We start from the raw sequence: 24326 nt of genomic DNA, 5'->3' as shown, positions 1-24326 counted from the left end.
TGCCAGGCTCGTCCTCCTCCGCCCTTCACTGCTTTCCGGCATCAGCGTTTGCACCGAGCAGGCATCTCTCTTTCCTCGCACCTCTTCCACCCCTTTCCTCACAGGTTGATCCAACGTCGAGAAACGGATTGCCAAAGCAACCCAGCCCTATTGTCTTGGTGCCAATTAACACCACAAGAGAGACAACTGGGTCAGAGGCTGTAGGCGAGTCGGGCTGCCTTGATGCAGTACAGGATCAACTGCGTGGCTACCCGTTGAGGTGACTGTCGTACCAGCATTTTAAGCACGCGCTCGAAGCCAACCCCCAGAACCTGTATCTAGGCTCGGCTCTTCTCGTCAAAAGGACCTGCGGGAAGAGATACGATCAGGCGATTCGATTCAGAGACGACATCCCCCCTCACCCCTGGTTCCCCAACCGCTCTTCTGCAGCCTGCAACGCACTTCCGTCCAAGTCACTCCAAGCTCCAGGGCTTTTTAACCTACAGAGCGGACCGCCTGCACGCCGCGCCTTCAGACCAATTGGCCCCTTCTATCATGCATGTCGTTTCTTGTTCATGAAACTAAACCCGACCAATATCTGTCTGGAACAGGAATCCCCACACTTGACCTGTGGTGGCGTCTATCCCATCAGTCAAGGCAGATTTTCCGGCACGATCCCTCCTCGCCATCATCAACCTTGGGACCTGGTTTCGACGACGACTGGTCAGCCAGATATTGCCGCTTGCAGACTACCGACTTGACTTACTGGGCTCCGATTCAAGCCAAAGAGAGTGATATAATAAAGCAATGGACCACTCCATCGTGGGCACTGCCACCATGGACCAGAACAGCCATCTGGCTCAGGACGAAGACAGCCACATGGCTCACAACCACGCATCCTTCAGCACCGAGGGCTGGGGAGACATGAGCCCGTACGGCCATCAGAATACCCTCTCCGATTATGGAGGCTTCGCTTTCATGCCGACGACAGTCACTCATGGCTTGCCGTCCGAATCAATCGGCAGGATGCCTCCTCCACCGGCTCCAGTCCAGCCGATGCAATCACACCAACAACAGTCTCATGCGCAACTTCCGATGCTCATGATACCTTCTCAGCCAACTTGGCCCAGTATGCTGACGAACCCCAACAGCTACTCGGCACCGCCCTTGGGGATGGCACCGGTAGTTGCTCCGGCGCCCTCCAGATCGACACGACTATCCAACGGCCCACAGCCTCAGCAGCGTAGGGTTTTGACCGACGACGACCGAAAAAAGATGTGCCAGTATGCTGCTGAGCACCCCAATGTGAAGCAGACGGACATCGGTGCCATGTTCGGCGTTGAAAGAAGGTAGGTTTGTGCAATAGCATGCATGATGGAGGCAGTGGTTCTCTAACATTGGTATCCCAGCACCGTATCCAAAGTTCTACGGAACAAAGAGAAGTATCTTAACCCAGAGGCAGACAGGAGCCAGTCTCCCGCTGGAAGGCGGCACAACAAGGGCAAGTTTCCGGACATCGACCGAGCTGTTGCCGCGTGGGTCAGGAGACAGCAGCAAGTTGGATTGACTCCGAGTGACGAGGAGATTCTTGATCAAGCGAAGCACTTTTCCCGCACCACCAACGGCGCCGAAGCCGGTCAGATGAAGTCCATCAACACCACTTGGCTTGAGCGGTTCAAGCAGAGGAACATTTTGGTTTCAGGAAAGCTCTTACGCCGGGCATCGGAGACGAACATCACAGACCACGCGAAGCTCTCTGGCTCTCCGTCACTTGGGGCATCTGCCATGTCGCCAACATCCCCGACAGGACACCCGTCTCCCCTGTCAGCCGATAGAAGCGACGAGGACGCCGTGCACGGGCTTGGCTTTGTCGGTTACGGGGAAGGCAACCCGTACAAACACCCCAACTCGCAAAGCACGACATCTCTCAACAGTGCCTTGACAGACGCAGGTAACTCGTCCTTCTCCGGGAGCGCCATGAGCCCGACGGCAACTTTCACATTCTCCCCTGACCCCAACACTGGGCAATTTATCTCGACCGACCCATCCCGTCAACTACACGGAGGAGCCGCTTCGAATTTCCAGAGACCGAGAAGCCAGACTTTCCCGACTCTCGACATTGAATACATGAACCAGACCGAGGCAACAGAGCCTATGACTCCGAAATACCATCCTGCGTCCACGGCACCGTCTTCCGCGTTGGAGTCTCCTGTTCACGAGATGACAGTGCCGCATTTTGGTCTGGATACTGCTATTAATTCTTCACCTCATCTGCATCACAGCAGCAGTAACGGCAGTATGGCTGGGCGATCAGCTGCAACTCCTGCTGGATCTTCTCCGACGTCGCCTACTCAGGAGGATGCTCGCAGGGCAGCGGATACTCTACTGAGCTACATTCAGAACAACAGTGGAGGAGCGCTGCTGGATCAAACGGAGTACATGATGATGATAAGGCTAACGGAAAAGCTTCGACTACAGCAGCACCAGCTTATTAAGTCTTGCGCGCCTCAGCCATTGGGTATTTTAGATCGAATCCCTGAGGGAGATACTGAGATGTTACCGCAGCATCCTTCCCCGATGTCTCTCGAAATCAAATCTGAGCCGGTCCGGACGTAGGGATCACAACTTCGCCGCTTTTCCAAATGGCTCTACACAGGCAATCCTATATCGGTTCGACTATCGGTAGCCCTTTTCCCCAACAGAAATATCTCCTTGCTTTACAGGCGTTCGCTTGCTTTCATTTCGGACTGGATTTGGGAACAACCACTTCGCTCATGCGTGTGTGGGCAACGACAACAGGACGACGAAACATCATCTTGGTCTCACCAATCTCTAGAATCGGCGATAGTTCTGCGAAGAACACAACCACCTTGCCGTGACCAGGTTTCGGTTTCGGGGAAAGAGAGGGGGGAAAAAAGAAAGAAAAAAAAAACATACCATCAGCGTTACCTATCACAGGGTATCAAAAAAGCCCCAGGCATACACGGTTTCAGTCTCACGACAATTTTCAGGCCTCGCTCGATGTATATCGAGGCCCCTCTTTTCTTTTGGAACTTCACGATGACAAGTTCGAGCGCCTCACCCCCCCGGTTCCCAGTCTCACGACACTGGAATATGGCAGAAATATACCTTATCATTACAGAACCGGGAGAGAGTGTACTAGACGACGTCTGCGCGGCTGACATTTTTTCTTCTTGTCATTTTCACACCCAGAACAACTTTACCATGCTCGACGCCACAATCAACCTATTCATATACCCAAATCGCACAACCGCTCCGTCAAGGGAAGAACTTTCCGCTCACGCGAAGACCGAAATTCCCCATTGCGCAACTGCTTCAGCCGCGATCCTTATGTCTTGAAGCCTTTTCATAGCTTCATTGACGAGAACTTTTGGAAGTTTTTCTATCGCCTCATGTTTGGACTTTCATTCGAATTCTTCACTGTACTATCTTTCGCACACGCTCTCTGCATTGGAACATGGGGTTCTCTTCTACTCCTATCTCTGTTTTTCTTTTTCCTTTTTGCCCTCTATCTTGATTAGGGGCTGATCAGCATGGCGCGGGTGGTTATGGGCAAGACTAGGAAGCAGAGGTGTTCCGGTGATGGTCTTTGTCACGGGCAGGTACGGGCCTGGGTTATCATAATCGATCAGCGGCTCAGGATAGTGTCAGGATGGGGGGCAGGGCAGCGAGAAACACGGCATCACATTCATGGGTGGGAAGGGCCAGAGGATGATGGGGATACGATGTTGAACAAAGAGGGGTGAGAGGCATCTCGCCCCCCGAGTCGCAGTCAAGACGGCAAGGGGGACTTCATTTCCCTTCGCTCGACCGATACAGACAGACTCGCGTTGCCCCGGCCAGAGAACGCGTGGGAAACCAAGGAGAAAAACCGGGCGGCCCCTTTATTGCATTTCATTTCCCTGGGGATTAGCCCCCTTTTCCCTCTTCCCATATCCCGACTGGTCCGCAAAGCACACGAACTAAATACGCTGTTCCTCTCTCTTTCCATCGCCTCACTATGCACGCACCAAATCATGTGAAAAATCATAAGAGAAAAAAACACTACGTTACAGGCGTCTCCGACAAAAAGGGTATCTAAAACACGAGAAATGAATGATCGTAGAAAAAGGAGGGCCACAGGACTGTAAGGATCCATCACAGGCTCAGACGTTCCTCCCAGAGCTCGGTAACGCCCTTCTCTGCCAACTCCGGCATCAACCTCACCAGGATCAGCTCCAAGATGCTATACACGAGGTGCTTGTTGCAGTACTCGTCCGAAAAGACGTCGAGAATTCCCTCCTCGATTTCGGAGAGCATCTGCTGCTGGCCAACGTCCTCGTCGCTTCCATCACTGCTATTGTCGTTGTCACTGTTGGCAATGGCGTCGGCCTCTTTGCCGCCACCGTCAACCTTGCTGAGGCCATCGGCCTCATTCTCACTCAAGGCAGGCTTTGAAGCCGGACCGGACCGCCACCGGAGGCCAAGGCCTCGCCCGCCCAGGTACAGGTTGGCCAACCATGGCGGGATTTTGGCCAGGATGGCGCTAGCGCACCTGCGGCGCAGAGCACGCAGTTCTTTGTCGGAGGAGGGGGCCACCATTGTCGAGACACCCGGTGCGTTGTTAGGGAAGAGAGCAGCGCGGATAGAACGGAGGAGGGCCGGCAGGTATGCAGCGTCGAGGCGTTGGTGGATAGTGTGCGAAATGAGCCTGTATTTCGACGCGGCAAGCGCTCTTTGTCAGTTCTGGGCATACTTCCGACTCGGAGTCACAACGCTCAGTGTGTGGGGGTCGCAGGGTCTTCCATGTGTGGACTGACAAAGGGAAGCAACGATCTGCGGGAGGGAAAATGGGCAAAGGGGGCTAGAAAGCAGGAATCAGGACGACACAGGAAAGGGATGGGCACGGCTGGGCAATGGTAACACGAGAAGCGGGACAAGGGTTAGCCACCACAGATGATGGGCTTGCGGCAAGTCTCGTGCAGAGCCAGTCAAAGACGTTGCCTCCAGGTTTAGTATACGAAGACGCAGGCGAGGCATTCGCAACCCAGATAGAAGGAAAGCCTCGATATCTCGTAGTCGCTCCTAAAAACGGCCTGTTGAAAAGTCTGCGCGCATTGTGCGTGTGGTTGTCTTCGCGATAGGAGATGGTGTGTAACATGCCAGCCCGGGGTGCACCTCGTCTTCTCGGAACGAGCTAACCCAAGCTTCGCATAGGATCATGGGGGCCATTCAGGCATTTAGCCGCTGGGGGAGGGCAACCTATCAGCCCGGGGTTTTCGGGACGGGTCGAGTCACTGTTTGTGATCGAGACCGTCACGCCGCATCGATCCAAAGCATCGAGAGGCGGTCAGGGACGGGAGCCCTTGACAAGCCGCCTCATGAGTTGGATCTTGACAGTGGTCTTGGAAGTAAGACTCTGAACCGGACATGCGTGCCCAATTCCACAACCGGAATGAGATGGCAGTGGGGCGAAGAGAGGCGAAGGCCGACGGTTAAGTTGCCGGGATGGCGTCTACGCAGGCGAGCGCGGGTGAAGAGATGACGGTGATGAGAGGAACCCCTGCAAAGTGATGTTCTTTGCTGGACCTGGGCGCGTAAATGAGGCTTGCTGGTGGATGGGAGCGCGGCCCCGCGAGCCCTATCAAGCAAATCGGAGGCGAGCAACGTCGAAACGTGCTGCGATTGGCTGGAGGCCACGAGGTCCAGGGAATGCAACTGCATGTTTCGAGGAATCGGGGAGAGAGGTTAAGTCAGGGTTGGGTCGCAGAATGGGCCGGGTGGGAGTGTGTCGCACAGCATATCTCGGCCTTTTCGCGCGGTCCTGCAAGACTCGGCCACATTGCTACATGCACCCCAAGCCGTGACGTTGGAAGCCGTAACAACCCTCATCAACAAATCCACTCGATATGCAGCCCACTAGACCATCATGAAAGCGGATGTCTCGTCTCACGCACTTGCCTTACGTGGTGTTTCTGGCCGCCCACTGGAGCTGGCCCGAGGTCCAGTGACTCGAACCTCATGCGGTGTGACGCGATTGTTCCAGAAAGGGGAGGGACAAAGTGAAGGGCAGTTGCTTACCTGTCCATGGCTCCGTTGAGACCAGCAACACGGCCTGGGCCTTTCATGGCTCCAAGCTGTAACAATGACAGCATTCCGCTCAACCAAGGCATGCGGGTGTCCATTTCGACCAGGTCCGATATGCATGTCCATAGCTTGAAGGCGGCGATAGGCGTCTTTACTGGCCGCGCCTCGTTCGAACTAATGACAGGATTTGACATTTTCGAATTCGATATTTGACCAGTCATCTCATGTTTCTCATTCAGGTCGCGGTCCGACCGCGGAGGCAAGGATGAAGACATAGCGAGGGTGGCTATGAGCAGACGGACAGATGTGAAGGCGAGGAATGTCCATTGTACAAACGACCAGAACGCCCCCTGGATGGACCAGTTGCGACGGACCAGTCTAGGGGCCGCGGATGTTGGCCCGGCCGGGGCAGACCCGGCAACCCCTCCTTCGATAGGTTCTGGTTCCTTCTTTTCAAGGACTCGGGTGAGGATGATGATACATTCGTAAATGAGCCACGGTTGCGAAAGTCGATTGGCGAGGACGTTGCCAATGATCAGCTCGGAGAAGATTTGTCCGACTAAGGAGGTTAGGCAGTCGTTTTCGAGATCTTCTGTTGGCAGGAGAACGGCCAATACGCCCTGCACCAACAGCTCACGGTATATCGCTTCGTTTTCCTGCTGAGTCGCGACAGACGAAGGGTCTTCTGGACGAGGTATGGGCGACAAAGGGGCCAGAGGGCAAAGCGAGTGGTACACTTCTCGAGGGTCTACCTTTGTCGGAGGCTTAGAAACGGGATCATGCGCCGCGCGATAGGCTGTTGGGCCGATTATCAGCGAGAAGTATTGGAAGGACTGTGTATGATGATCCCACCTAAAATGTGTCTGTCCACCAAATCGGGTAGCTCATCGAACAAAAGGCCTTCCAAATCCACCTTTCGTAGTCGTTGCTCCAAAGCTCTCGTGCAATGGGCAATTATTTGGACGACTTCGTCGACAAAGGTGTCATCAGGAGTGATTTTGCTATACCACACTTGAACATATTCCCTTATGATGACCGAAATGAGTGCGTATAGCTGCAGATCAACATCGTTGCGGCTGGTCAGGGGAGGGAGCAGCTCTTCGATGGGGGCAGGAGTTGCCCTCCCTCTTTCGGCCAGATGCTTGGAGCATAGAACGCGACGGATGAAGGCAGCGGTCGCTTTATCGGAGAGGAAGTCTGTCGGCGTAGACCGAGCGGAGCGGCGAGCGGAATGGTTGCCTTGTAGCGGAGGACGGGATCGGTCGGTGCCGGGGGTTGGCAGAGGTGTAGGGATATCGGTCGCGAAGCTGACTGTCGCGGGGCCCTTGGGGCGCGGCGTCGGAGCGCGAGGGGTAGCGACAGCTGCCATGGCCGTCTATGTTTGTCGCAACCGCAATCTCATGGTCTGCCGGGGGTGGAGTTGGGCGCATATGGCCCTTTGGCGGTGATGGTGGTTAAATAAAGAGCTGTCGTCGACTTTGGCTTGCAGCAAGAATTCGGACGACGCTGATCTGTGTGGGCGAGTGATGGCGGGCGGGAAACTGGGGACCTTCCCCCCCGGCACCGGTCAGGTTGCAGGGAGGGGCTGGTCTCCCGTTGCAGTTGCCTCAACGGCCATGGCCCTGTGCGCTGCAGCCCCCTTCTCGTAGAACCAGAGACTGACTTACATAAGGCGCCTATCGGAGTAGCCTGCATCTGCATATGACGCGCTGGCACTTGTCACAGTCGAAGATTTAACAACGCATGCGTTTGTCTTGCCAATGCGAGTCAGATTCACATGAAGCAGACATAAAAGTTCTAAAAGTTACTATCACCCTCAAACTCCAGGTATCAAGCACACATGTCTTGGCTAACCACCTACCTACTCAGGCAGTGGCTGATGGAAGCGACTCCGTGTGCGCACTTAGTGTACAGTGCTTCTGGAGAAAGCAAGCATGTTCTCTTGATTTGCTCAGAATACACACAATGAATGATACGAGTCGACGTGGTCTTTATTTATTTTTTCCATCTCCTGTTGTACAATGCACATGTCGGTAAAGAGTATAGTACACTTATTTACAGGGCCCTGCATCAGGCCAGGCAACGTCCCTGCTTCATAATTCCGGTAAATAAAGCTGCCGCCTATTCGTCGTCCTTCTTGGTTGTCTCGTATCTATTGCAAGTCAGCACTGAATCATATCGCTGTCATATTTGCATTGCGTACCTCTTTCCACGGAACGCCCATACTCCCCAGTTCCCACAACTGACATCCTGAGGATCCAGATCGTTCATGTCCCACCTCAAGCTGCGGAAGAGGTTTTCGCCGGGCTCCAGCAGCACATCGAACTCGCCGGCGGCCGTCTTGCGAACCCATTCAATGTCCCGCTCCATGTCGAACTGGGTATAGCCTGTGGCAATAATGGGGAGTTTCGTCTCCAAGAGCAGAGGGAGCGTCTCCGTCCACTCGTGGCTGCTTGCAGGATGACCCAAACCGGGGTGGAAAAGACAGAAACAGTCAAAGTACGGGTCGTACGGCGCAAAGTACCCGGTCTTGTGGATGGTGTGGTAGTAGTCCACGATGGTGCTGATCTTCATCTTGTGCGATATCCGGTCTTCGACCACCATACCGAAGGGGTTCTCGGGAGTTCGCGGTGGCAACGGGAACTCGTCATCGCGGTTCGCCATGCTCTCCGGGCCGATAAAGATGAGGTGAACCCTGCTCTCGGGGAACAGATGCGCGAGCTGGAGCCAGACGTTTCTGGGCAGCGACGATTCGGCACGAGCACCCAGGCAGAAGATCCGTACAGGAGGAGCCTCAGGACGGAGATCCTTCATAGTTGTACCCTTTCCGGATAGGGGAGGGTGAAGGGTATACCGTAAAGCTATCACGGCGTCAGTCCCAAGGCCATTTCGGCGTTGGTGTTGCCAGACTCACCACTCAAACTCTTCAAGCCCTCGCTCGTCAACCTCTCTCCTTTCTTAATGCTGTAGGGGCTCAGCTCGTGGAGAACGCTGCCAATAGTGATGGGGTATGTGAGCATCTTCGTAACCTGACGCATGCTGCGCTCGTCATTTACGGCCTCGAACTCGCGGCTGTACATGAAAGTATCCCAGTTCGTCATGTTAACGACAGCCTCAGGCATCTGATCATCCGCCATGACGAACTCGGGGAACGCGCGGCCAGATCGAAGGTCGTGGTCATCTTCGTTGATCTCCTTCAAAGTGTCACAGATCTCAAGGTGAGCCTCGTAGTCATCCATCCAGTGTTCCTTGCTGCAGTAGACGGGGACTCCGCAATCGGGGCATTCGAAATCGACGTGCGCTGGCGCAAGCTGGCCCGTTGACGACTGAGTCTCCTCTCCGTGAGGCGCGACGGTAGGAACTCGAGTGGCGCGGTGCTCTGGGTGAGGGCAATACGCATGTTGCCTCATGAAAGCCGCACGGCGGCGGATCTCTGGGATGGGCGAGTTCGTGAAGGAGTGGAATAGATCGTCCGGTCGAAGTTTAGGAGCTGTCTGGGTTTCTTTGGCATTGAACTTGACAGCAGCCGCTTCCTGCGATGCTTTTGGCGTCGAAGAGAACTGTCTCGCAGGTGCATTGTTTGCCTTTGACTTCCGGGTAACAGTGGAATGGAGGCTTCGGATCGAGTGGGCTGACGCGATTCGAGGGGAGGCTCTGGAGAGCCCATTGGCATTCAATTGCCTCCTCAGCATTGCGGAACACTGTCCACAAACGCTGGATGCTGCTCTTCGCAACGCTGGCTCCATATTCGGCAACTGTGGCGGAAACCCAGTTGCGTGGTCTGCGACGATACCGCGAACACTTCCGTTCCAGGAACTTGCGGAAGCTCGCTCATGTCTACCGACCGGAAATTTTGGAGGAGCTCGGATCAATAAAGCGCCGCCGCCGCCGCCGGCCCCACCATGCCTAGCGAACTTGTCTCAGGCGCGCCGAGTGGGAACCTCAAGCTTCTTGAAATTTTGTGCTAGAGCTCCCCAGCCTCCCAACCCACCAACACTTCAGAAACACCACCGCGTCTCGTGCTTCGCCCATCCATTCGAGCTCGAACCTTGAGGCCGCGCAGGCTATCTGCGCTCACCTGCAAATATGGCGACGACCTCAAACATGTTCCTGTACTCCCTGACCCTTCAGCCGCCTACAAATGTCACCCAGGCGGTATTGGGTCAGTTTTCAGGAACGAAGGAGCAGAACATTATAACGGCGTCGGGGTCGCGGCTGACACTGCTCCGCCCGGACCCGTCGCAGGGCAAGGTCATCACTTTGCTCTCCCACGACATATTCGGCATCATCCGATCCATGGCCGCGTTCCGTCTGGCTGGAAGCAACAAAGGTAAGTCTCGTGCCCATTGTCCCATTCGAAGCTTCACTTAGTGATTGAGAAGCTTGTCCATCGCGACAGATGTCCTCGCAGTCAATGTCGACAGACTTCGGAAGCGAGGCGTGATTTTCAAAGGACTTTGCTGACCTTGTGTCAAAAGACTACCTCATTCTTGCGACTGACTCTGGAAGGATAACCATCATCGAGTACATTCCTGCCCAGAACCGATTCCAGCGTCTGCATCTGGAGACGTTCGGCAAGTCTGGGGTCAGGCGAGTCATACCTGGGGAGTATCTGGCTTGCGATCCTAAGGGCAGAGCGTGCTTGATCGCCTCAGTTGAGAAGAACAAGCTTGTCTACGTTCTCAATCGTAACTCGCAGGCAGAGCTTACAATCTCGTCGCCTCTTGAAGCACACAAGCCTGGTGTCCTTGTCTTGTCCATGGTTGCCCTAGATGTCGGTTATGCAAACCCAGTCTTTGCTGCGCTTGAGATTGAGTACACAGAAGCGGACCAAGATCCTACGGGAGAGGCGGCTCGTGAAGCAGAGACTCAACTTGTGTACTACGAGTTGGACCTGGGGTTGAACCACGTCGTCAGGAAATGGTCTGAGCCAGTCGACCCCACGGCGTCCCTACTCTTCCAAGTTCCTGGCGGTCAGGATGGACCCAGTGGAGTCTTGGTCTGTGGCGAGGAGAACATCACATATAGACATTCGAACCAAGAAGCGTTCCGCGTACCGATCCCGCGTAGGCGCGGTGCGACGGAAGATCCGTCAAGAAAGCGTCATGCTGTTTCCGGCGTGATGCACAAGCTCAAGGGCAGTGCTGGCGCCTTCTTTTTCCTCATTCAGACCGAAGACGGAGACCTCTTCAAGGCCACCATCGATATGGTCGAGGACGCCGATGGCAACCCCACCGGCGAGGTTAAGAGGCTCAAGATCAAGTATTTCGATACCATACCGGTCTCATCCAGCTTGTGCATTCTCAAGAGCGGTTTCTTATATGCCGCAAGTCAGTTCGGCAACCATCAGTTCTACCAGTTCGAGAAGCTTGGAGATGACGATGAGGAACTGGAATTCTCAAGCGACGACTTCCCCACAGATCCCAAGGCCGGATATGACGCCGTTTATTTTCACCCAAGACCGCTGGAGAACCTTGCGCTTGTTGAGAGTATCGACTCGATGAACCCCCTGCTTGACTGCAAGGTGGCCAATCTGACTGGCGAGGACGCTCCACAAATCTATACGGCATGCGGCAATGGCGCTCGCAGCACATTCAGGATGCTGAAGCATGGCCTAGAAGTAAACGAGATTGTGGCTTCAGAGCTACCCGGTATTCCCTCGGCTGTGTGGACGTTGAAGTTGAACCGCGGCGACCAGTATGACGCTTACATCGTGCTGTCTTTCACCAACGGAACACTGGTCTTGAGCATCGGCGAGACTGTCGAGGAAGTCAGTGACTCCGGCTTCCTGACGTCTGTGCCCACGCTGGCCGCACAGCTGCTGGGCGAGGATGGTCTCATTCAGGTCCACCCCAAAGGCATTCGTCATATTCGACAGGGCCAAGTCAACGAGTGGGCAGCACCGCAGCATCGGTCCATTGTCGCAGCCACGACAAACGAGCACCAGGTTGCGGTTGCTCTCAGCTCGGGTGAGATAGTCTATTTTGAAATGGACGGCGATGGATCTTTGGCCGAGTACGACGAGAAGAAGGAAATGTTCGGAACCGTTACCTGTCTGAGCTTGGGTGAAGTTCCAGAAGGGCGCCTGCGAAGCTCATTTTTGGCTGTCGGTTGCGATGATAGCACCGTACGTGTCTTGTCGCTGGACCCTGAGTCGACGCTCGAAAGCAAGTCAGTGCAAGCGTTGACTGCACCTCCATCGTCTTTGGCAATCATTGCCATGGATGACTCGTCGTCTGGCGGATCAACCCTCTACCTTCACATTGGGCTCCACTCTGGAGTCTACCTTCGTACGGTTTTGGACGAAGTTACTGGGGAGCTGACGGACACGAGACAGAAGTTCCTTGGCCCCAAGCCGGTGCGGTTATTCCAAGTTACTGTCCAAGGACGGACTTGCGTCATAGGATTGAGCTCCCGTCCATGGCTTGGATACTCCGATCCCATCACTCGAGGCTTCTTGGTCACGCCCCTGAACTACGTCGACCTCGAATGGGTTTGGAACTTCAGCAGTGAGCAGTGTGAAGAAGGTGTTGTCGGCATTCAGGGTCAATCGTTGAGGTAAGCACTTTTCTTTCTGCATTACCCCTTCTATGACATGATGAGAAATTTGGGATCCTATGCCAAAGTGCTATGAGGTCTTACGCAACATACCAATTGTTCCTACTGAGTCATATCGTAACCTACTTTTTTTTTGGTTGTATATGCCTTGGCCAGCACTGACAAGCTATAGAATTTTTGCAATTGAGAATCTCGGAGACACTATTACCCAAAAGTCGATACCCCTCAGCTACACTCCGAGGCGTCTTCTCAAACACCCAGAGTACCCCATGTTTTATACCATCGAGGCGGATAACAACACTTTACCCCCTGATCTCCGAGCAAAGCTCATCGCAGAACCGGGCGTTGTGAATGGTGACGCCCGGGTCCTCCCACCTGACGAGTTCGGCTATCCCAAGGGCAAGGGCCGATGGGCTTCATGCATAAGTGTCATCGACCCCTTGTCTGAGGATCAACGGGTCTTGCAGACCATTGATCTCGACAACAACGAAGCAGCCGTCAGCGCTGCGATCGTGTCTTTTGCTAGTCAGGATAGCGAGAGTTTCCTCATCGTCGGCACAGGCAAGGATATGGTTGTCAACCCTCGCCAGTTCTCTGAAGGCTACATTCATGTCTACCGTTTCGGCGAGGATGGCCACGAACTAGAGTTTATTCACAAAACCAAGGTCGAAGAACCCCCTTCGGCACTTCTCGGTTTCCAAGGAAGACTCCTTGCCGGAATCGGCAAGACCTTGAGGATATACGACTTGGGTCTGAGACAGATGCTCAGAAAGGCTCAAGCCGACGTAACCCCTCAGCTGATTGTGTCACTGAGCACACAAGGAAGCCGTATCATCGTCGGTGACGTTCAGCACGGCATCACCTACGTCGTTTACAAGCCCACCACCAACAAGCTTATTCCTTTTGTGGATGACACCATCTCCCGATGGGTCACCTGTACCACCATGGTCGACTACGAATCAGTTGCTGGAGGCGATAAATTTGGTAACATGTTCCTCGTCCGCTGCCCTGAGAAGGCAACCCAAGAGGCGGATGACGAATCAGGTGGTCTGCACCTTCTTAACACCAGGGACTACCTGCACGGCACCCCTCACCGCCTCAGTCTTCTCGCCCACTCTTACACCCAAGACGTACCCACCAGCATCACCAAGACGAGTCTGGTCGTCGGTGGCCAGGACGTCCTCCTCTGGAGCGGCATCAACGGCACTATTGGCGTCTTCATCCCTTTCGTCACACGCGAAGATGTAGACTTCTTCCAGAACCTCGAGCAGCACATGCGTACTGAAGATGCGCCCCTCGCAGGCAGAGACCATCTCATGTACCGTGGCTACTACGTCCCCGTCAAGGGCGTCATCGATGGCGACCTGTGCGAGAGGTACACACTCCTACCCAGCGAAAAGAAGCAGATGATCGCCGGCGAGCTTGACCGCTCGGTTCGGGAGATTGAGAGGAAAATCTCGGACATTCGTACACGGTCCGCCTTTTAAGGGCTGTTGACCGGCGGTGTGTTTTTTTTTTTTTTTTGCTTTTCTTCTTACGGGCCAGGTTTGCTTGCTTCCCGAAATCGATTTTCGCGCAAGAGACGGAAGACGCTGGAACATTTGCATGGATTGTGTACAAAGCGTTACAACGGTATATGGTAGCGGCGTTTTTTATACAGGCCAAACAGAGCCGTATAGTGGTTCAGGACATGATGACGATGCCAATGAAAAAGAAAGAGTTCTAATAAATACCAGATGCCCCTAACGCCGAACCAACACTCACGTGGTTGTGCCAAGTGCCCCATGAAGATCCCAGCTGTCTGATCCTCGCCCCCCCCCCCCCCCCCCTACATACTTTCACGCAGAGCCCCTCCAAAAGGGCCCGCGATCACGCGGTGCGGTTTTGCTCTTCTTCTTGCCGCCCTCTTGCACGGGGTTGTTCCTCTCCCATGCCTCATCGTCGAGGTAGGCCTCCATCGCCGCGGCGAGGTCGTAGCCGACCTGCTCGAGATACAGCACGGCGACGTCGTAGTCGGAGACCTTGCACCCGGTCATGAAGCGGCGGATGCGGCTCTTGCGCAGCTCCTCCTCCTCACCTTCGACAGGGCGTGGCGACAGGCTCACGCCGGCGGCGTAGTACTCACCCGGGATGAGGATCGTCCGGCGGCCCTGCAAGAGGTGGTCGCTGGCGATGTTGTTGGCGCGGCGGAGGACGGCGGCGGGCACACCGTAACGGAGGGACAGCGAGGCGATGGTGTCGTGCTCGTGGTCCAGGAAGTGGAGGGTGTCCTCGGGCGGCGTCGCGGTCGACGACGACGACGACGGGGCACCGCCGCCGCTCTTCTCGTCCAGAGGTGCGTCGGCGGCGCTGGGCGCGTACGGCGGGGGCGGGGCCGCCGGAGCGCCGGAGGAGACGTGGTGCATCGGCGGGAAGGAGCTGTACGACGGCGGGTCCCTGAGGTTCGGGGGCAGCACAGAGGGCGCCGAGGAGGTCTGGCAGTACGGGCAGTAGGATGCGAAACGGGGGTTGTTCTGCATGCGGTCAGCAAACTCCAAAACGGGGGAGCGCGGGTAGGCGAACGTGGATGCAGTTTCCGCAGATGACACGAGAGCAGCACTCGGGTCGCCTGTCGTCCGGGAGTGGCTTCTCAGTGGCGGTGCTGTGTCGGGGGACGGAGGCGAGGAGCTTCGCGCATGTGCAGCAGGCCTCGCCGTCCACGGCCGCTGCTGAGCCCCGCTCGGTTTTCATGATTCCGTGAGATCAAAAAGGGTCTGCCGTCGTTTACAAATCGCTGGATCGCGTGTTTTGCCGCGAACTTTTTTCCGGGTCAAGTTTGTTAGTATGAGCGGATCCGGGAGGAGGTGTGTTACGGCCCCCCGGGAGGAGGGGCATGAACCTTAGCTAGTCCGCGACGATGAGCCGTCGACGATGTCACGGGCTGGAGGGCCCTCATCCCCGCAGTGTCGCCACCCCCGCTGCGCCGCACCGCCACCCACCGCGACCGAGTTGGGCTGACGTCTTTCATCCGTACTTGGCTTGTGCCGTTTCGAACCGCCGCGGGTGTGGTGTTCACAGGCACACGTTATCGCGGTCGGACTCGCCCTACAGGATTGCAAGCGAACGTGAACACTGCCATGGCTACAGGCTCGAATCGTTCAGCGGCACGTCGGCGGGCTCGGTCAAGTACACACACAGGCAGCAGGTCGGCGCTACCGCTTGCTAGCAGTTGCGGAGGATTCCTGCATCGGGGATTCAGCTTTATCGTCTGGGCTCCTGAGCTGCCAAGACCGCACACGCGTGCTGTGTATCTGGCCTGGTTTCTACGTCTCAGCATCCCCATGCTTCCATGCTGCTGTAACGAATATTATGGTATCTTGTCGTTCTATTTCTGCGCGATAAAAGCGCTCCAATTCCACATGGCAAATGTTTTCAAGGGTTATCAATGATAGTTTGGAAGGGTGGCAGTGGGAAGAAACACCATGACTAAACATGTTGGTTCCGATCAGACCATTCATACCAAGCATTAAGCGCAAGGCTGTAGGCGATTCCGTGGGACACCATGCGTCTTTCCGGATGAAGTATTACTCTCTGTCAGTCGGCTTGGGAGGCAAAGCCAGCGACGAAAGGGAAGAAACCGTCTGGTGCGCGGCTTGTTATGCATTAAGATCCTTAGGCCTTTCGATGACACCCAGCAATCTTGACCATTCTCGACCTGTTGAGCCCGCTTTCCTCTAGTTGCCTGTGCGTATCGCTGCCCATGGCGGAACCGAAACTTTTGCAGTCCAAATTATACCCATCCCAGGCAGGTGGCTTAGAAGGATGACGGACCGCCCCTGTGAAGCCGCTCCACGATCCGACGGAAGCTATCAGTGCTCAAGTCTGGTATTCCATTCGATGGACATTTCATAGGACTAATAAAGCATCAACATAGCTACTACAAGCTGTTTATGTAACTTCATCGACTCGGATATTCCCGTGCTTGGGGGGTTAAAAGAAAAAGACTTGCACATGTTACCCTCCCATGCTCAATGGCAAGGGCTATGTTATCATCGACGCCGAGCTCGTATCCATTGTCTTTCGAAATCGAAACCTTAGTCTGGGCCCCCTGATCAGCGACATAACACACAAGATAACCGCTCTCGGAAGCCTGTATAGAAATGTACGACAGTGCCTCTTTCCAGTCGCAGTGGAACGGATTTGCTCACTCCACCCTGACGAGAGAACAGCTCCGTCTCACCAATGTCGCTGGCTTGCAGGGCGTCGCCCGGACTCTTGATGCGGTACCGAAGGAAGGCCTTCACCATCCAGACCTACACATGTGTGTGCCAGGAGCACCATGATCACGGCTACTACATGGGCATTATGCGGCCCCAACAAGCCCGGGAAGCAGGATCCTTCCAGGTCGAGTCGTACAGGGGTTTCGAGAGTTATATACTTGCCATTGTCATCAACATTCTTCCTGGCTTGGTTGCCCCAAGAGCGATTGCATTCCGGAACAAACTGCGAGCGGGGTTCAGGACATGTTTTTTTCCTTGCCAGAAGACCGAAGCCCTTTGACGCTTTCCTTCATGAAGCAGTGCGGCTCTCTTGAGCGTTCTCGCGGCCTGAAGGTAGACGACATGGCTGCGCTCGAGGCCATTGGAGTCCACAGTGCCCTGTTCAATACCATTCCTTCGTCATCTTGGCCCCTTGTTTACGTCTTCAACTCCGTAGACCTCATCGTGTATCTACGCGCGGAGTTGAAAGCCTCTTCGTTCTCGGCAAATCTTCCAACGAGATTATCGTTGACATTATTCGCATGGCGGGAGATACCTTTTATTTATCACATTCTTCCGAGAAATCCACTGTCTCAACAGTACCGGAACATCCATTTGCCGTATCATGAATAGCACGGCACTTTCTAATTCTCCCCGCAACTATCTTCTTAAAGAAGGCTACTTCTTTTGAGTTGATCCGCATCAACAGGGCTGGATGCCGAGGAATTCTTTGGCCCTCACTTCGTCGGCAAAGGAACCGAGGGTCCAAAGCAGAAGAAGAGGGTGTATTTCCCATTAGTAGGTGGTCTGCACACTTGTCTGAGTGGCCAATTTTTCTTCTGTCGAGCGCTGAGGCCTCCTAGATATTCTCCCGCAGGGCTTTGAGGTTACGAATGCCGAAGGCGGTCAGATCCGTGTTCCGCAACCGAAACAGCCAAACATGACGACGTCCATCTGGCACCCATTTGCCGGGGAAGACTTGAGGGCCAGGTTTACAAAGAGACAAGGCTGGGAAGGCGTAATGGAATAATTTAGTCAAGTTTTGGTGCAGCATCCTGTATCTCCTCTCGAACACGAAAGAATAGAGAAAATAGAATTCGACGAGGAAGGGACCAAACACTTGCAGTAAGCGTTCGCATTGAAACAACAGTGGCGAAGGTTGATGCTTCCGGATCGGCAATGCTTCCATCCCATACCTCCCATGGAAATATCTCTCCACTGGGTACGATCCTAATTTAGCGGTACAACAAAGAACGTACCGGCGGCTGTTTGGCCTATCGAGATGTACATTTACTTATGGAATCGTATACGTTCCTTTGGAAACTGAGAGGCGGGTTTCAGCACGTCGCCCGAGAAACCCGCCAATGGAGGCTCCGACGTGATGAATTGATCAACTGACATACACACCGAATGTTGCGAGAAGGTGGGGGGTACAAGAAGTATGAAATGTGAATAAACATCTACTAGTGAAGTATCATATGTGATATTCTGCTTCAAATACACATTGTCCTTCCTCTCTATAAAGTTATGCCAGTCTGGCACATGGGATTTATTGTTCATGATTCGGCCATGCTCCATGAGCTACGCCTTCCTTCATTTCATCAGCTCTCCCGATGCATGGTACTAGGCCTGGTAAGTTAGATGTAATTGTCAATCGTTTGTTCTCTACCTCGCCGTTGTCGTAGCCTGGTCGTCCGGACGGCACCGATACCTGTATCCAGGCCTCTTACTTCACGATAGCCGCCCTTCCCCGGGTTTACGTCTGGAAGACCGGCCCGAAAACAGACTCATCAGCCAGGCACCTTCAAATGGATGTCCATGCCACGGAAGGCAGTGGCGAAGAGCATCACTGCTTGCCCGACCGGCCTGGACCTTCCTTCCCGGTCGCCCTGCCTTTTTAGAGAATAAGTTTGCTATGACGAGGCACCTGAACTCTCAAGTATCTCACATGACAATCGGGTTTTCTCTTATGCAGAAGCGAGGGATAAGTGTCAGTCAGCCGCGTTCATCGTTTCATGCCTTTGATCTTTACTGCACTATGACATTTTGAGCTCCAGAGTGGCAATGGCGCAGCGGTTTCTGGAACGTACGACAGCTTAGTGGGGTATTGTATCTCACTTTCAGGAGACGTGCTAGATTTACGGATTACGCGGCAAGGATAAGGAGACACTGGCTATCTAAATTCCTTGCGAATGGCCACCCAACAGCTTCGCCGGGTCATGGCAAAGATTGGAACCTACTCCATGGAGGCCCCGCGACCAAGAATATATGCTTACCATTTAGCAGATAATCATCACTTAGGATTTGAAGGTTTTTTATCTTATATCTATTAGTTATATGAGGATCTATCATATGCGTAGCAGCTGCATGAACTTACTGTTTAGTTTCTGCTTCGGCTGAGGATGATAGTTTAATTAAAAGATCTAAAGGAATTAATTCACAATCTTCAACTTAAAAAGATGGGCTTCCCCGGTAGACTGACGTTAGACAGAGCGGTCCGGGACGAACCTGGCCGGGGCATGGTGGAGACAGGGCCGGGCCGGAAGCGAAAGAAAAAAGCGCAACAGCAGCAACGGAGTGCCGAATATCTTAAGCCAGAGCCTCTGACAGTTCCGAGTGCCTGATTTCTGCGGCTCAGTTGTTTTCCATACGCCAGATGCTCACCTATGTCTATGACATACAATTCGGCTCAAAACATAACCAACAGTATACATACTTCGCCTGGAAACACACTCGGGACAGGCCGAGGACAAAGCCCTATACCTGCGTTTGCATTCCCAAAGTTGCCTCTGTAAGCTATCACAGGGTTTGTTTTATTACATCTTCGGCTACGTAGTTCGTTTGTCTATATCAAAGGGGTTGAGTGAGAGAGAAAGTCGTCTTGAGATAATGTGCGTTGATGAACAAGAAGCCAGAGTATGCCAACCACTACACCACATCGGACGTACCGTGAGAAATAAGAGTAAAGCAAGAGAACATTCCTCGAGTGCTGGTTCGACGACCAGATAGCCATTTGCGTTCCATACAAGAAACCTTGCAATGGATGGCACTGAGCTGAGAATCTGCACATGTGGAACTTATACCACAACAGGTGACATCTAGTTGTGGGTCTTTGGAGCAGCAGTGCATCGCCGGCTTTGCTTGCTGGCGAGGAAGAGCCGTTGAGACGTGTCCTGAGCCACCGGATTGTGAAAACGAACTATTGATGGAGTATGTCACTCAGCCTTTGTGTCAAACCTCGAGTAAACGGTACGCGCGTATTCTGGCCGGCAAAGTTGACCCACACAAAGACTGCGGTTTCTGGCCACGCCTGACCCATGCGCCAACTGGCCCCAGCCGGTGGGAGAGCGGTTAAGCGGATGATCCACAGTTTGTCCGGGAGCGTGCGTTCACTACGAGGGCACATCACTGAGTCAAGAAACCCGGGCCTTCCTTGAGGGTGCCGGCTCAGGGAATCATTCAAAAAGGCCCGATCTCCCTTTCGCGTTTCTGCCTTGCAGACATTCGTTTCGACTTTTCCCACCCTCGACATCAGATGACGCCATCCATGACAGAACCACATGAGAAGGACGACAATCGGGGCCGCTTCTGAGCAGGTTTCTCGAATCATCGGGGTTTCCATCTCGCCACGGGCGAGGTTTCACATTGCCAAAAGCTTCGGGCGCAGTGGCATCGTCATCTTTGGCAGAGAAGCCGGGCTCAGTCCGAACATGTTTGTTTGTAAAGCATCGAAGCCAAGCATCTTGACGGGACAAGAGGCGCCAATCTGGAAGGCCAACCGTCTAATCGCTGCACTCTCCACAGACTTGCGGAGATGACCATCTCACCGGCTTTGGTGTCAACATGTCATATAGCTTACTTGTCCTTGGCGGTGAAAAGGCATCGCCTGACCACCACGTAAACGGCGCAGTGCATCCAACAGGTGAGCGAGGGCTGGTAGCGGTTAACAGGCAGACAGATTGCGGGTCAAACCTTAGCATCTCAGACTATCTCAAAGTACTGACCCACCTCCTCTTAAGTCACAAATTCTCCACACCACCAACTTCATCTACTAACTTTAAATCTTTAACTCCTAGGTCAATAAAAAGAGAAAAAAAGCTTTTTTATTAGTATAGTTTATAGCTTAAGTACTCTTTAGTTAAGGATAGGCCTCTAGGGGTAAATTTCTCTAAAAAGTTGATTTGTGCTACTATATTCTAGATGCACCTTAAGCTGATAGAGATATCTCTGTTTTCTTCTTTTTTCTCTAGGAAAAGGGTGAGCTGGTCTGTGCGTAGGTCTGTGCAGGATTAAGCGAGAGACTTCAAGAGGTACTTTGATGACTCAAGTGCTGCCCCGCAATGTGTCTGCCTGTTAACCGCTCCCCGAGGGCTTCAGGTGCTGCGGCCGGCGGCCAGCTTCCCACTCACACTTGACCTGAAGAGGCAATGAAACGACAAGCCTCGCAGGTACATCTCCACCGCGGCCCACCGAGTTGGCGCCCCCGCCCTAGGGCTCGTCTATGGGATGAGAGAGTTGCGTCGCTGGAGGGAGAAGGAGGAAGGGCAAGAGCGACTGAACAAGCCGCGCAACCCAGACAGAGGCATTTTCTTGAGGGCCTTTCCTTTCGTTGTCAGTGCCGACTCATTGGCTTTCCGTTGTTCGGACGCTACAACAAGTACCTAGGTACCACCAGAACCGACGCAGAGCGCGGGAATGGCGCGGACCTGGGGAGAGACACGTTGGAGACTAGAAGTTTTCTAGAAGAAGCCGAGTGATGTCCGCTTTGGGTCCTTGCTGCGGGCTCGGGCCATCCAAGTTGACCACCAGACCTCGATCCGACGCTAGTACCGACCAATCTGGCCGAACGGACGATGGGTCAGCTGGACGGAAGCCCATCGAATGAACCGACTGCCTGCCCAGCTAACCACCCACCATTTGCCTGCCTTGGACGATCATGGACGGACGCACGGTCTGATCGGCTGCCAACTCAACAAGTGCCGCTCGCATCAGAACCTCCGCTTCCCAGGTAAAAAGGAAGAGAGTGGGAAACGACGGGATGAACGTCAGTGGCCACGGCCTGGCATGCAGAGGTCGGCCAGGGGACAGGGTGCAAGACGTGTGAATAAAAAATAAAAACAAAATAAAAACAATAGTGGTTGGAGTAAGTCTCCAACGCTGCATGACAGAGGTACGTATCCAAGGCGGTCCCGTCCCGTCTCTCTTATGTAAGGCCGCCCAGGTAGGTACTACTACAATACAACAATGGGGGTCCAACACGGCGACGTGAAAATTATTTCAACCTGACTGACGACGTAAACGAGGAAGGAGGGTGTGACGAAACACCTCCAATCACCCTCTCTCCTCCCGACTGCTTGGTTCCTGCCGCGACAATGGACGGACGCATGCTTTCTTGGACGGCCGAATAGGAGAGCCCGACAGCCATTGGCTCGCTCACACACCCGCTGTCACAACGACATGAGGCGATCCGCGGAGATGCAAAATTTCTTATCCTCAAGGATCCGAGGCAAGCATTCCTTAGCGCGGTCCGCTAAACCTTTTGCCGTACCGCGCAGGTCGCAGGGATGAGCCTCCCCTACAAACCACGCTACGCCATTGGGGGCGTTTCTTCCTTCTTTTTTTTCCTTTTTTTTTTTTTTTTTTTCCTTCTCTTCTTCTTCACCTTCCAGGGCAAAGCCGCATTCGGGCTTTGCTGACGCTTTTTGCGGCACCGATGCTGATCATTGCGTCGCTACCGCTACCGCTCAAGAACGCCAACGTTGTATGTAGGTCGTTCAGACCGAAAAGCTTCAGCGCCGCCAGTGGGAGGGTGCAATCTAGGTACATAGAATCCGTACCCCGCCTCCCAAGTGATCTATCCTGAGACACGTCAAAAGGCCCAGCTCGGCGATCCTTTGCCGGGGCGCTTTCACTGTCCCGATGCTTCTTATCCTTGAGATCCAAGAGGGAAACCACCCCCGTTCTCGAGTTAAACACTCCCCAGCTTCACTCTGAAGAGTCTGGAAATGTTCTAACTGTACGGTAAGCGGCCACTCCACGGAACAGGCTGATTACCAGAAACGTTGGGAACGTTCCGCCAGACAATAGTACGTCGGCTACATGTACCCGGTGCCACCATTGGAGCAATGGAGTGTGTGTGTGTGTGTGTGTGTGTGTGTGTGCCGCGCAACTGGACAACAGAGGTGGTTGCGGTTTCTCCGCCGCCTGGGTGCTGGCCTAGAGCTCAGGTGATCTGAAAATTTCATCGACGCGAACGCCGGCTCCGCCCTGGTTCAAGGCCCGGCCCCAGCTTCGTCCGATGACCGCCCAGAGGCTAGGCTGGCTGCACCAGTCGCCAGCTGCACCGGGCCATCGCGAAGAGACTGTCTGCCTGGGACGTTGGACGTCTTGGGGAAAAAAGGCCTCTCCCGAGCGAAATGACCTCGTCCCCATTGCCAAGGACGGTCGCGGTGATGCTCCTGTCGACCTGCAAGGAATGCTTGTGGGGCACCTGCATGGGAGGTTGTGCTGATGGAACTTTGCCATTGCATCACTGTTAGTTAGGGTTCATCTGCGACAAACTGCAACCCGCAGATTCCATGAACTCGCGAGTTGGCCCGAGTACGTGTAGGTAGGGCAATGGGCGGAAAGTACTATCGCGTCGCAGTGCAGTGCATAGGAACAATTCCCTCCCCAATCTCTCCAGAGGCCGGCCCATGGTATGTCCTGTCCTTGGGGGGGGAAACACGCTCGCCTGCGCCGTGTTCCCTCTCTTGAGCTGTCTCAAGCCAATATGTTGGACCCATCGCCAACGGCGAAACAAGTGCTCGCGGTCCGAACCAAAAATCGGGGTTTCATGGAGCCGCTGTAAGCAGCTTCCAGGTCTGGCGCGCAAAAGTGTGCCGACTCTGCCACCCTGCCGCAGCGATCTGGCGAGGATGGCTCTGGGTGCCGTCAAGGGCAAGGTTCCCCGAGGCGACGTCTTCCTTGCGCGATTCAAGATGAGCCTTCTGGAGGGGCAAGTCCTAATCAGGTACGTTTACAGGACGATGCAAGTGCCCCGAGTTCCGGTCCAGCCCTCCTACCCTGATCCACGGGCGAACCCTCATATCATTGCATCCTTAATGTGCAAAAAAAGAAAAGAAGAAAAAAAAAACCGCCAGTTGCCAGGGGGCGTGCACGGCCTTGGTGGACAGCGTCAAGTACCCACCCCGAAAAAGCCTTGACAGACACCATGCTCCGTATCCGTACTATGTAGGTAGGTGGTTTACATATAACCAACCCAGTCCCACCCCGAACCCCGTGTTCCAAAAGCTTTTCTGGGTCTTTGGCAACCGATTATCCACCTCCGAGACCAGAAGGAACTGGCTCATTTGGTTTTTGCGAGAAGCACGGGTAATACCTCGAGGGCGCCGTTGAGACCGCCAGAAGGAAACTACGACCGAGACAGCGTTGCGTGCATTACGGCTACCACACGACAGACAC

At 54.2% G+C, this 24326-nt stretch overlaps 8 protein-coding genes across 8 annotated transcripts; 2 read left to right on the top strand and 6 right to left on the bottom strand.

The window, feature by feature from the left end:
• Positions 1-4137: 4137 nt before the first annotated feature.
• Positions 4138-4581, bottom strand: LY79DRAFT_665798 (uncharacterized protein; the record flags this gene model as incomplete). Its single annotated transcript, XM_060563122.1, has 1 exon — positions 4138-4581. One exon carries the CDS (start codon positions 4579-4581, stop codon positions 4138-4140), a length of 444 nt encoding a protein of 147 aa, XP_060419311.1.
• Positions 4582-6056: 1475 nt separating this feature from the next.
• LY79DRAFT_505912 (PXA domain-containing protein) lies at positions 6057-7435 on the bottom strand (the record flags this gene model as incomplete). The annotated part of the gene is made up of 2 exons (XM_060553672.1): positions 6057-6862; positions 6919-7435. 2 exons carry the CDS (start codon positions 7433-7435, stop codon positions 6057-6059), a joined length of 1323 nt encoding a protein of 440 aa, XP_060419310.1.
• Positions 7436-8250: 815 nt separating this feature from the next.
• Positions 8251-9812, bottom strand: LY79DRAFT_505963 (zinc-finger of mitochondrial splicing suppressor 51-domain-containing protein; the record flags this gene model as incomplete). The annotated part of the gene is made up of 2 exons (XM_060553677.1): positions 8251-8927; positions 8981-9812. The coding sequence occupies 2 exons, from the start codon at positions 9810-9812 to the stop codon at positions 8251-8253; spliced, it is 1509 nt and encodes a 502-aa protein (XP_060419309.1).
• A 210-nt stretch (positions 9813-10022) lies between these two features.
• Positions 10023-14453, top strand: LY79DRAFT_537698 (CPSF A subunit region-domain-containing protein). The gene is made up of 3 exons (XM_060556692.1): positions 10023-10396; positions 10545-12624; positions 12797-14453. The coding sequence occupies exons 1-3, from the start codon at positions 10153-10155 to the stop codon at positions 14109-14111; spliced, it is 3639 nt and encodes a 1212-aa protein (XP_060419308.1). The 5' UTR covers positions 10023-10152; the 3' UTR covers positions 14112-14453.
• Positions 14443-15510, bottom strand: LY79DRAFT_537697 (uncharacterized protein). Its single transcript, XM_060556691.1, has 2 exons — positions 15187-15510; positions 14443-15137 (listed from the first exon to the last, which is right to left on the bottom strand). The coding sequence occupies exons 1-2, from the start codon at positions 15352-15354 to the stop codon at positions 14463-14465; spliced, it is 843 nt and encodes a 280-aa protein (XP_060419307.1). The 5' UTR covers positions 15355-15510; the 3' UTR covers positions 14443-14462.
• Positions 15511-17079: 1569 nt separating this feature from the next.
• LY79DRAFT_250465 (uncharacterized protein) lies at positions 17080-17608 on the top strand. Its single transcript, XM_060551847.1, has one exon. The coding sequence runs from the start codon at positions 17127-17129 to the stop codon at positions 17493-17495; it is 369 nt and encodes a 122-aa protein (XP_060419306.1). The 5' UTR covers positions 17080-17126; the 3' UTR covers positions 17496-17608.
• Positions 17609-19455: 1847 nt separating this feature from the next.
• Positions 19456-20256, bottom strand: LY79DRAFT_537692 (uncharacterized protein). The gene has a single exon (XM_060556690.1). The coding sequence runs from the start codon at positions 19930-19932 to the stop codon at positions 19708-19710; it is 225 nt and encodes a 74-aa protein (XP_060419305.1). The 5' UTR covers positions 19933-20256; the 3' UTR covers positions 19456-19707.
• A 1364-nt stretch (positions 20257-21620) lies between these two features.
• On the bottom strand, positions 21621-22113 carry LY79DRAFT_537688 (uncharacterized protein). Its single transcript, XM_060556689.1, has one exon. It carries the CDS (start codon positions 22023-22025, stop codon positions 21765-21767), a length of 261 nt encoding a protein of 86 aa, XP_060419304.1. The 5' UTR covers positions 22026-22113; the 3' UTR covers positions 21621-21764.
• Positions 22114-24326: the final 2213 nt, after the last annotated feature.

This window comes from Colletotrichum navitas (assembly GCF_030913465.1).
Source record: "Colletotrichum navitas strain CBS 125086 chromosome Unknown LY79scaffold_4, whole genome shotgun sequence".
Taxonomy (NCBI): Eukaryota; Fungi; Ascomycota; class Sordariomycetes; order Glomerellales; family Glomerellaceae; genus Colletotrichum; species Colletotrichum navitas.
Note: the sequence above shows the minus strand (reverse complement) of the source record. Positions and strands in the feature narration are given on the sequence as shown.

Bases quoted from the DNA above. Each gene is read 5' to 3' on its own strand.
- LY79DRAFT_537698 (XM_060556692.1), top strand. From the start codon at position 10,153: ATGGCGACGACCTCAAACATGTTCCTGTACTCCCTGACCCTTCAGCCG. The intron at 10,397-10,544 runs GTAAGTCTCGTG...TTGTGTCAAAAG, and splicing joins TCTGGCTGGAAGCAACAAAG to ACTACCTCATTCTTGCGACT. The intron at 12,625-12,796 runs GTAAGCACTTTT...GACAAGCTATAG, and splicing joins ATTCAGGGTCAATCGTTGAG to AATTTTTGCAATTGAGAATC.
- LY79DRAFT_537697 (XM_060556691.1), bottom strand. From the start codon at position 15,354: ATGAAAACCGAGCGGGGCTCAGCAGCGGCCGTGGACGGCGAGGCCTGC. The intron at 15,138-15,186 runs GTTCGCCTACCC...GACCGCATGCAG, and splicing joins TCTGCGGAAACTGCATCCAC to AACAACCCCCGTTTCGCATC.
- LY79DRAFT_250465 (XM_060551847.1), top strand. From the start codon at position 17,127: ATGTTTTTTTCCTTGCCAGAAGACCGAAGCCCTTTGACGCTTTCCTTC.
- LY79DRAFT_537692 (XM_060556690.1), bottom strand. From the start codon at position 19,932: ATGTGCAGATTCTCAGCTCAGTGCCATCCATTGCAAGGTTTCTTGTAT.
- LY79DRAFT_537688 (XM_060556689.1), bottom strand. From the start codon at position 22,025: ATGCAGCGTTGGAGACTTACTCCAACCACTATTGTTTTTATTTTGTTT.